Raw genomic sequence first — 11,983 nt, 5'->3', positions numbered from 1 at the left:
AAGGGTTATATCTGTCTCACAACTTAAAAATGAAATATGCTGCCGAATATCAAAGCTCAACGTGACCTATATCCTTTTCCACCTTCCCAGAACACAGAATGAAGCACAAGCTAGCGCCAGCGCTCGTTTATAGTCATTGGCGAGGGGCGGAGTTTCAAGGGGGCGGAGTTCAGCCCCAGAACCGCGGCGCTGCTTTACGGCATTAGCTCCGCCCAAGCGGAAGCCGAAGCGCTGAACCGCAAACATGGTGGCCTCCTGCGCTTCCTTGCACTGGCGGCTGACTGCCTTGTCAGGGTTGTTGCTTTTGTCGTTCGGCAGCGTGGCCACTAGTCATATCGAGGTAGGAGTCGAGGCTCCTCTGAGCGGCAGGGCTCTGGGAGAACAGATCGCTGTGTCCAGGTAGTGAGCGCAGGTGCCAATCCTCAGCAAACAGGCAGCTCTCCTGGAGTCCTCAGGCAGGCTGGGCCCAGGGCTGGGCCATCGCCAGGGGGACACTGGGGACGGGTTGGGTCAATTTCGGTCAGTTTCAGACTTTTCGAATGGTGAATTAAAAGGATTAAACGCTTGGAGATCTGGGAGGATCTTGCTGGCCTTTGCTAGTGGATTCGGGCCAGAAACTAGGTGCAATACCAGCATGTCAGTGCAGCACTTAACTCTCCTTGCAGCAAATCACTAGGCCCCCCCCACCTCTGGGTAGGATCAGAGTGTGTCCTGTGTCTGTCTGTGCATATGGTTAAGGGACTACATTAGTTTGCAGGTGTGTCATCTGTGTACAAAGCCACAGAAACTGTTTTATAAATGACAGGTAAAACTCATTGTTTTGTAAATGTACACTCTACAGAAGATTTGCAATTATTTTTATTCTTTAAATTTTTTTATTCTAGAGGTTGACGCAATAATACAGCGGGGAGGGCGCTTGCCTTAGCACCTGGCCGACCCAGGCGTCCTTTATGGTCCCCAGTGTTCTGCAAGGAGGAATTCCTGAGTGTAGAGCCTGAAGTAACCTTTGAGGGTAGCAGGGTGTGGCCCCAAACTCAGCCAGCCAACCAACCAGTCAGTCAGTCAGTCAGTCACTCACTCACTCACTCACTCACTCACTCACTCACTCACTCACTCACTCACTCACTCACTCACTCACTCACTCACTCACTCACAAACTTACTTGCTCTTATTCCAGTTTTGGTAACATGGGTAGAATAGTGTTAAGATTGGTTTTGTTATACAGTTCTTGTATACACACAAACACACACACATCAAAATGCCCAAACTCTCCACCTCTGTCCACATGTTACTTCTAGTGCACCTCTTAATTCCTCACATCTCTTCCCCTCTGCATGGTAATGTCAGTTTTGTCATTCAAAGCCCCAAATTTTGTCATCATTCCATGCTCTTTCCTTACTTTTATCTCTATATAGTACATAATGTACATGTCCTCTTTCTGACTTATTTCATTTGGCATCCTCCAGTTCTCATTCAAGTTGCAGCAAACCATTAGATATTCTAGCTGAATAATATTCCATTGTGTACATATATCACACTTTCTTTATCCAGGCCTCTGAAGCTTTTATCTTCTGCTCTATGGCATTGTCTTTAAATTTGAAATCTGGGTGTTTTCAGAAAACTATTTTACTATCATATTTTTAATATTATTAAATTTTATGTTTGGGACTTAAACATTGATTTTAGCGTTCCAGTTCTGTGTTTTTAATGCTTGGTCTTATGAAATTACTTTCATCTTGTTTTCCCAGACTTTCACATTTCTTCATTTAGATGTACAGTTTTCTTGAGAAAATGTAAGCCAGATTAGGTTCTTCTCAGTCCTTTCCTTTCAATGATTTTCCACTGTACACACATAAAAGTCTGTGGCTACTTTTCATACTGGAGTCCATTCTTCCCAGCACCTCTGTATCTTGAGTTTAAAACTTTGCTTATAGTTCCAAGGATATGTACATTATGATTTCACATCTGTATTATGTAGAGATAAAATAAGGAAATAGCATGGAAGATGTGGGCCTTGCCTGACAAAATTGACATTACCATGCAGTAGTGGAAGAGATGTGAGGAATGAAGAGGTGTACTAGAAGTAACATGCGGACAGAGGTGGGGGGTTTGGGGCATTTTGATGTGTGTGTGTGTGTGTGTGTGTGTGTGTGTGTGTGTGTGTGTGTGTACAAGAACTATCTTCTTATCAGTTAAAAAAAGATGTTGATCATGGCTATTATATATTGGTGAATTATTGCTAGCATGTATATTCAATGTTTATAAGACTTTTTTAAAAAAAATTTTTTTTTGGGGGGGGACCACACTTGATAATACTCAGGGTTTACTACTGGCTCTGTGCTCAGAAATTGCTCCTGACTTGGGGGACCATATGGGATGCTGGAGGATCAAACTGTTTCTGTCTTAGGTTAGTGCGTGCAAGGCAAATGTCCTATGGCTTTCTCATCCTCCTCCCCCACCCCCGTTTTTTGTTTTTTGGCCACACCAGTGATGCTCAGAGGTTACTCTTGGGTATGTGCTCAGAAATCGCTCCTGGCTTGGGGGACTATATGGGATGCCAGGGATTGAACCGTGGTTGGTTCTAGGCTAGTGTGCACAAGGCAGATGCCTTACAGCTTGTGCCACCTCTCCAGCCCCTCTGGCCCTATTTTTAAGATAATAGTAATAGAGGTTCTTTCATTTTCCTTCTTTATTCCAATGGATTATCTTTATATGTCATTGTGGATATTATTACTTTTTTTCTGTAGTTTCACAAGTGCTCTGCTGTTCTACATTTCCACATTTCCTAGCTTTAGTTTTCTCTTTTTATCTATTAGAATAATAGAAGTATAACCTCTTAGAACCTTTACACATCCTTTATATTGTAATTTGTACACTTGAGTAATATAGCACTTAAGTATTATAACCTTTGTATGTTATTTACTATCTATTATTCCACCATCTTGGAATGTAGTAGTTTCTTACCTCATCTGTTTTAGTTCCTAACTTGTTAGATTTTCTTCTTGCCACTCTCTTTTTCAAACTGCAGCCAGAGTAATTTTAAAAAATGTAAATCTTATTGTGTCACCCATTTACACTTTAATGTTGCTCTAAAGGATAAGGAACAAAATCTTCATCATCAAGAAAATCATCATTACTCACAAACAAACCCTGCATACTTAGATCTCTGCCTACACATATCATTCTTTCTCCTCTTCCCATCTCTCCCTCCCATCTCTGCTTTTTCTGACTCCTCTTCCTGTACTTGCCTTTCCTGGTTTCTGTTTAACCATCAATCTCTCTCCTACCTCTCTCCTGCTCCCTAGCTTCCCTGTCACACTTTTTCTACTTGCCTCCCTTCTCTCAACTTATAATTATGCTAATATTTCTACTTCTCAAAATCTTTAGGCTCAATTCTGTGTTCGTCTGGAGTTGCGTTTATTTGGTTCTTAGCCCAAATGTACTGACACCTCTTTGTGGCATCTCATCAGATCATTTTCCCCTTTTTATTTTTGTTTTGACACCTGGAGATGCACAGTGTTTACTCCTGGCTCTGAATTCCAGGGACCATATGGGTTGCTAAGGATTGAACTTGGATCTTGGTTGGCAAACTCCATACCTGCAACCTTCAGTTGCCCCTATTATTCTCTTTCAGGATATACATGCTGTCTCTCAAGTTGGGTAGGAATTTCTTTATAGGCAAGCATTAACTGCCTGGAGAACAGACTGCAGCCAGGATATGTATAGTAAATGATGCTTGCTGAATGGTTGTGATGAGTGTCAGTGTTTTCACATTGTCATGAGCTGGTTTTTTTTTTTTTTTTTTTTTTTTGCTCAACTTCCTGTGGGATTTTGGAGAGAAATCAGCATGCTTTAATGATGGCTTCATATCACCATGTTTTTTTATTTTTATCTTTTTAAAGCACCTAATGTGTGCCCCATATGTTGAGTGAATAATTTTGCAGTGCCTACAAGCACTAAAGAATTCTGCCATTGCAAATTATTCATTTAGATATAAGAATTTTGAAGCTGGATTAATTAGATAACTTCTCTCTCTCTTATTCTCTGTCTCTGTCTCTTGTCTCTCTGTGTCTGTCTGTCTGTCTTTTTTTGTTTTTGGGTCACACCAGCCTTGATCAGCAGTTACTCGTGGCTCTATGCTCAAAAATCTCTCCTGGCAGGCTATGGGGGACCATATAGGATGCTGGTTATCAAATCCTGGTCCAGGTTCATCCCAGGTTGTCCGCGTGCATGGCAACTGCTCTACCACTGTGCTATTGCTCTGGCCCTAATTCTCATATTTTGTATGAGTAAATAGTTAATTTCTGAAGAGCTAAATAATTTGCCTGTCTCATAGGCCAGAAGGATGAGATCTAGGCTAAAAACAGATCTATGCATTTCTGAATTGGTGCTTGATTCAGTAAAGTACTTAGTTTTCTCCTCTCCTCTCCTCATCTCTCCTCTCCTCTTTTCTTCTCTCTCCATTTCATTTTCCTTCTTTTTTGTTCTCTTTCCTCATTTTTATTTTATTTTTGGACTATACCCAACAGTGCTTAGGGGATACTTCTGGCTCTGTGCTCAGAAATTACTCCTGGCAGTCTTGGATGATTCTGAGAAGCCAGGGATCGAACCAGGGTCAGTCATGTGCAAAGCAAATGCCCTACCCAGACAGCACAGTAAACGTCCTAATTTTTTATTTTTTTAACTTATATTGGTTGTGTTTTAATGACTCACAATACTCTTTGTTAATAATAGTTTCCCTTGCATATAATTTCAACACCACACATCACCAGTGTGCCTACCTCCTAGCATATTGCTTTCTTTTGTATCTAGGAAACTGTTGAGACAGGTTAGAAATTATGTATAGATATGTGTGTAAATATAGAACTGGCAGTTGAATGGTTTTAAAGTTTTATTCCTGAAATTTTCCTGTCAGCTGAAAATTAAAACAGCTAACATTTGTTAATTAGTACCTGTTTTAGTCACTATTTCTACTTACTTTGTTTTAGGTAATATTACTCATTTATAGTCAGAAAAATAGAGACATAAAGAAGTGAAATAGATTTTCTAAGTTTCTATAGCTAGTAAGTAATTGGGCCCAAATTTAAAACAGACAGTCTTATTATTCTAGTAACAAATGCTGTTTGTGAGTAGATCAGAGGTCTACTTTATAGTTTATAGATAATATTATTTTGTTACATAATAAAATTTATTAGGTATCTAAATGGTTTTGAGTGCTCAGGTTTCAAATGTTTCTCAATGACAAATAAAATGAATGAAACGGTACATGAACAGTGTGCTAGAGAATGTGCTTAGTCAGATATATTGGTGAGTTCCAGTGAAGCAGCTAGCACAGAGTAGGCATGGATGTTGAACTAAATATCAGTCGTCAGCTGTTACTTTTTGTATATAAAATGAAGACATAAAATTTGTGATTCATTAAAGAGCCAATGGAAAACTAGACTATGAAGAAGAATTCAGTGTGTTTAAGATCATTGTTTAAAAGGAAACAGTCCTCTCCCAATAATGTCCCCAAAATAAAAATTTAAGAAAAAAATTGTTTTTGAATCTTTCATAAGATTAATTACGAGAATTATTATGAATTTGCCTAATGATTGAATTATTATTAATGCAACTGTGAAAAAAAGCATAATTTTAACTGGCCTTCATTGGTCTTTATGTTGGGAAATGAGGTTTTTTTTTTTCTCTAATCATTATTGCTGTTATTTGACTGATAGGATCAAACAGAACAGTTCTTTAGAAGTGGCCATACAAACAACTGGGCTGTTTTGGTAAGTATTATTTTTCTTTTCAAAATTTGTATTTAAAAAAAACTTTTAAATTTTATTATAACGGTGATTGTCCAAATTGTTCACAAATTGTTCATATACAGTTGTTTCAGTCATTAAATGTTCAAATACCAAACCCATCACTGTGTGACTTTCCTTTCACCAGGTCCCCAATTTCCCACCTATCACCCACCATAACTTGCCTCTTTGCAGACATAGATTTACTTGAGATAGTTTGTTTACAACACAAGTGGAATTATCAAAACTTAGATCAACAAGGGTTAGTTTGAAATGAATGTTACATCTCTCCATGGTGTTACTAAATAAATGTTTTAAGGATTTACTGGACTGTGGGTGTTGGTAGTTGAATCTCTTTGTTACAGTTTAGGCTCACTGTGCTTGGTAGATTTCTATGCAATCTTCCCATTAGATTTCCTGTGATTCTACTGGGCTGACATACTATAAAATTTGAAGAATTTATAGATCTGAAATAAATTTGGTGACTTGGATGTTTGATAAGATTAAGTTGAGGAGTTGGGCTGTTTCCGTGGGCAGGTGTAGAATGGTACATTGCTGTAGTACATGCAAAAAAGGGAATCTGCCTTTTTTAAGAATGCCACAGTTATTAGCCCAGACTGGCTTACCTGGGAAGTATCTGTAGCCATTATTTTTCATTCGAGAAATGGAAAATTTCTTTTTCTTTTCTTTTTTTTTAACCACACCCAGCGATGCTCAGGGGCTATTCCTAGCTTTCCTCAGGACACCTTCCTGGCATGCTCAGGGGACCATGATGGATGCCGGTGACTGAACTCAGGTCGATCGCGTGCAAGGCAAGTGCCCTACCCGCTGTTCTATCGCTCCGGTCTTGAGAAATGGAAAATTTCTTGTTGGAGGAGCCACACAGGTTTTTTTTTTTTTTTTTTGCCAGAAAGATACTGGGTAGGGCAGCTGGGTTTTTTCAGTGGTAGGATTGATGTAGTGTAGCTCAGCTCAATCCCCTTTTGAAAATAAAGTTCCAGAGTTTTTAGCTTTGTAGTCCAGTGTCATCTGAAAAGATTTAATTGTTCATATATTTGGGCCAGGAGTATAAGGGAGTTGTTGCATTCTGTAGTTCAGGCAGAAAGAGAAATCTGTTCTCCTTCATTTTCTGAGAATGCCACACAGTTATTAGTCCAGATCAAGGTACCTGGGAATTATGGTAGCGAGAAGACATTGTTTTTTACATGGTAAGTATAGTTTATAAAAATATACTTAGCTCTCTACTTTAGATATATGCTGAGAAATTTTGAATGAATTATTTTTTATTTTATAACAGTTAAAATTGGTTGATTTTGTTATATTTTATTAATTTCTTTATAGTTTTATTTGAATATATTTAATTTTCTTATTGGGGGAGGCTTTAGTCTCTACCTACAGTACTTAGAAGCTATTACTGATTCTGTGCTCAGGAATGACCCCTACTAGTGCTTCGGGACCTTATGAGGTACTGAAAATTTGAGCCAGAGTCAATGGGATACTCTTCAGTTCTTATACAATCTCTCTGACTGCTGGCTAATATTTTCAATTCACCATGTGAACTGACAATATATTTTACTTTTAGAATATCTCTCAAGTGGTGGTAGGACTAAATTTAAGTATAAGGATACTACTCTTCTACTCTTATCAAAGAGTGATGAGTGCAGTTAGAAAATAACTACACTGACAACTATGGTGACAATGTTAGTGAGTGAAGGAATTAGAATGCCTCTCTCAGATACAGGTGGTGGGGGGCTGGAGATTGGGGGAACTGGTGATGGAAATGTTGCACTGGTGAAGGGGGTGCTCTTTGTATGACTGAAACCAAACCACAATTATGTTTGTAATCAAGGTGCTTACATAAAAATATAAATAAAAAATTTAAAAAATGAATGAAGAGTTGGAGCAATAGCACAGCTGGTAGGGCATCTGCCTTGCACATGGCCAACTGGGGTTCAATCCCTGACATCCCATATGGCCTCCCTGAGCACCACCAGGAGTATTTCCTGGGTACAGAGTCAAAAATAACCCCTGAGTACTGCTGAATATAACCACCAAATGAACAACCAACCAAAAAACCTCACATCAAAGAAACGGATAAAAAAAAAATAAAAAAGGAAGCTTTTGATGAAATGTAGACTTGTTTTTACAATGAAAACTAATATTTTTATCTGCCTTATTAGTTTATAAATACCATATTGGTTATTTTATTTTTAGTAAAAATTCTTTTCTTATTTGGGAGTGTTGCACCCAGTGGCTGTCAGGGCTCTTGGCTTTGTGCTCAGAAATCATTCCTGGCAGTTTCAGGAGACCATATGAGATGCTGGGGATTGAAATTAGTTTGGCTGCATGCAAAGCAGAGACGTCCTACCTGTCATGCCCCGTTATTTTTTATTAAAATTTTTTATTTTTCTGTGCAGAGAAATAATAAATGCTCATTGTAGGGAATTCAGACCATGCAAAAAAAGTTTAAAAGAAGGTGTTTAGGGGGCCGGAGAGATAGCATGGAGGTAAGGTGTTTTCTTTGCATGCAGAAGGTCATTGGTTCGAATTCCGGCATCCCATATTGTCCCCTGAGCCTGCCAGGAGCAATTTCTGAGCATAGAGTCAGGAGTAACTCCTGAGCGCTGCCCTGTGTGACCCAAAAACCAAAAGAAGGTGTTAAGGATTTGGATAGTTTAAATGCTTTAAATGCTTTGCATGCACAAGGCTCAGGCTTGATATCTGGGTACTGTCAGGAGTCAGTTACCCTTGAGCACTATCCAAGTAGTGGCCCCAAAATAAAACAAAAATACCTGGTGTGCTGGGGGCAGGAATTCAAGGCCAGGATGAAACTCATGACCTCAAGGAATGTGTACTACTACTGGAGACACATTCCTCATGTCCTTTTTTCTGACTGCTTCTTTTATTTTAATTTGTAAATATATTATTTTGATTCTTAGTAAGGATTACTTAATGGCCATTCTTTTTCTTCTTTTTTTTATTCTTTTTTACTCTTGAATTATCATCTTGCATTGATATGAATTCCTAAGTTTGTATTTTCAATTCCATACAGGTAATTAGCTTTGCTTTTCCTGTCTTTAAAAATTAATTGAATAATATTAAGGTTTCATTTATATTGAAGTTTCAGTTACTGACATGTCTATAATTAGAAGACAATAATTGTATGAAGTTATGGTAAGGTTGATTAGAAAGAAGGGTGAGAAAATCTAGAGACAAGACAAGAGCTGATTTTTGTGAAAAAGAAAGGGCATTATACAATATTTCAAAATCTATCATTCGTGATGGAAAAGAGTGGCTGAATATTTGAAGGCTTATAGATTATTTTTATTTTTCTTTCCTTTTTTTTTGGCCACAACTAATGCTGCTCAGGACTTATATTATTCCTTACTGTACTCAGCGATGACTCCTGGCTGAGCTCAGGAGACCATGTATGGTACCAGGGATTGAATCTGGGTTGGTGGCCTGCAATTCAAGTGTCTTACCCGCTAAACTATCGTTGTAGCCCTTGATAAGTTTACTAAGATTCATTTCATGAAAGTCTATAATTATCTACAAATTACTAGAGAAATTAATAGTGTTTGTAATTGTTATATGTATTTGTGAAATAAAATTGTATTGGTATTTAATCAATTATAAAATTGATTCATGGCTTTGGTCTTGTTCACTAAGAAAGAATACCTTTTATATGCTATTCCTCAGGAGATATTTTTTGATAAAATTGAACAAGAGCTGCACAAAATAAGAGGATAGGCTTTCACTGGCACTTCAAAGTGGGAATATTAGGATACAAATTGTGTTTTACTGATTGGGAAGATCATTTGTTCTGTTGCAAAAAATAAAAATGGCTTGTCCATTTCTTTAGAAAATTTTTTTAAAATTTATTTTAGTCAACCTGGGAATTTATGGAAATTTTTGTGTGTGTTTGTTTTGTTTTGGGATTACACCAGGTATGCTCAGGTGTGCTGACCCCTGCGATTTTCCTAAATGTGGGAAACTCGACTGCATGATTTTTGGTAGTGGGGGGCTGCGTTCACGCTCTCCCCTGAAAAAAAATAAAATTTAAAATGTAAGTAATTCTTTAACTCCGTGTTTTATTTTAATTCATGAAAGTAACTTATTTGTTTACTATTTCAGGTGTGTACATCCCGATTTTGGTTTAATTATCGACATGTTGCAAATACTCTTTCTGTTTATAGAAGTGTCAAGAGATTAGGCATTCCTGACAGGTAAGGAATTTCAATAAAGTGTGGCTTTGAATCTTAATGAAATTCATCCTTTTATGATTATTACTATATTTATAGTTTTGTGTTGCCTTTTCAAACAATAAACTGTTTTGAAGTGTTTATTTTTGTTAGAACATGCCATCATAAAATAACTTTACTTGAGATTGTAACAGGAATTTAGTAGATCAATAATCAGTACCAAACTAAAAACTTTTGATAAAATATGTTTGCTTAGGGTCATCTAATAATTAAGTGCCTGAACAGGTTTTCAAATTGCAAACAATTCTGAATGACTCAAATAGAAAAGAAATTTATTGAACGCTTTTTGTTTGCTTGTTTGTTTTTGGGCCACACTCGGTGATGCTCAGGAGTTACTCCTGGCTATGTGCTCAGAAATCACTTTTGGCTTAGGGGACCATATGGGACGCCCCGGGATCGAACCGCGGTCTGTCCTAGGTCAGTGCAAGCAAGGCAGACGTCTTACCGCTTGCGCCCTATTGAAAGCCTATTGATTAATTCATTAAGTTGTTGAAAAGTTGTAGCCTTAAATAGTCAGGAACTATGATGGCTACTAGCAGAAAAGATTTATCTGAAAATCTGGCATAAATCATTTCATTGACAATAATGCAGCCTCAAGTTACTGATGGCTAGATTTAGGCAATGCTTGGCAGCTACTGGTTTGTTGGAAATAATTATTACTGATGTCCACAGCCCAAATTTACCTTTGCTAATCGAGTTTTCTCATATTCTTTTGCTCTTGAGAGTCCTTGATGAGAAAATTTTATTGCTTTTAGTTATTAGTTATTGCTTTTATTGCTTTTAGTTTTTGTTTTTGTTTTGGTGACTAATTCCTGGCTCTGTACTTGGATCACTCCTGGAGGTGTTTGGGGACCTCATGTGGTGCAGGAGAATGCATTTGTATCTGCTGCATGCAAAACAAGCACCTTCTCAGCTGTACTGTCTCCCTGGCCTCAGAATGTCAATGGGGTAGCCTAGATTCTTTTTTATTTCCTTAAAAAATTAAAATATATATACATTTATATATATAAAAAATCCTTCACCAGTGTAGTATTTCTATGACCAATATCCCAAATGTCCTTCCTCCCTACCCCATACCGGCCTGTACTCTAGACAGGCTTCCTACTTCCCTCATTCAGTCACATTTTGTTATGATAGTTCTCAGTGTAATTCTTTCTTTCTTTCTTTTTTTTTTTTTTTTTTTTGGTTTTTCGGGCCACACCCATTTGATGCTCAGGGGTTATTCCTGCCTAAACGCTCAGAAATTGCCCTTGGCTTGGGGGGGACCATATGGAACTCTGGGGGATTGAACCGCTGTTGCAATCTTTCCTTGGCTAGCGCTTGCAAGGCAAACACCTTACCTCTAGCGCCACCTCGCTGGCCCCAGTATAATTATTTCTGTGACTGCACTAAATGATCCCTGTGGTGAGCTTCATGTCAGGAGCTGGACCCTCCAGTCCTCCTCTATTTTGTCTCTGAAAATCATTACACAAATATTTTTCATTTTTCTCAAAACCCATAGATGAGTGAGATTACTATTCTGCATCTATCTCTCTCCCTCTGACTTATTTCACTCAGCATAATAGATTCCATGTACATCCATGTATAGGAAAATTTTATGACTTCATCTCTTCTGATGGCTGCATAATATTCCATTGTGTATATGTACCATAGTTTCTTTAACCATTCATCTATTGAGGGGCATCTAGGCTGTTTCCAGAGTCTGGCTATTGTAAATAATGCTGCTATGAATATAGGTGTGAGAAAGGTATATTTGTATTGTATTTTTGTGTTCCTAGTATATATCCCTAGGAGTGGTATAGCTGGATTGTATGGGAGCTCAGCTTCCAGCTTTTTGAAAAATCTTCATATCGCTTTCCACAAAAGTTTGGACCAGACGGCATTCCCACCAGCAGTGAATAAGAGTTCATTTCTCTCCACAACCCCGCCAGCACT

At 38.0% G+C, this 11,983-nt stretch overlaps 1 protein-coding gene across 1 annotated transcript in view; it reads left to right on the top strand.

The window, feature by feature from the left end:
- Positions 1 to 217: 217 nt before the first annotated feature.
- Positions 218 to 11,983, top strand: part of PIGK (phosphatidylinositol glycan anchor biosynthesis class K) — a 101,178-nt gene continuing 89,412 nt past the window's right edge. Inside the window, 3 exon segments of the mRNA XM_049771783.1 lie at positions 218 to 340; positions 5,718 to 5,771; positions 9,921 to 10,012. Of these exon segments, the coding sequence (XP_049627740.1) occupies positions 245 to 340; positions 5,718 to 5,771; positions 9,921 to 10,012 (242 nt within the window). The 5' untranslated portion in view covers positions 218 to 244.

The sequence above is a fragment of the Suncus etruscus genome, chromosome 4 (assembly GCF_024139225.1).
Source record: "Suncus etruscus isolate mSunEtr1 chromosome 4, mSunEtr1.pri.cur, whole genome shotgun sequence".
Classification (NCBI taxonomy): Eukaryota; Metazoa; Chordata; class Mammalia; order Eulipotyphla; family Soricidae; genus Suncus; species Suncus etruscus.
This window is presented reverse-complemented; position numbering and strand designations above follow the sequence as displayed.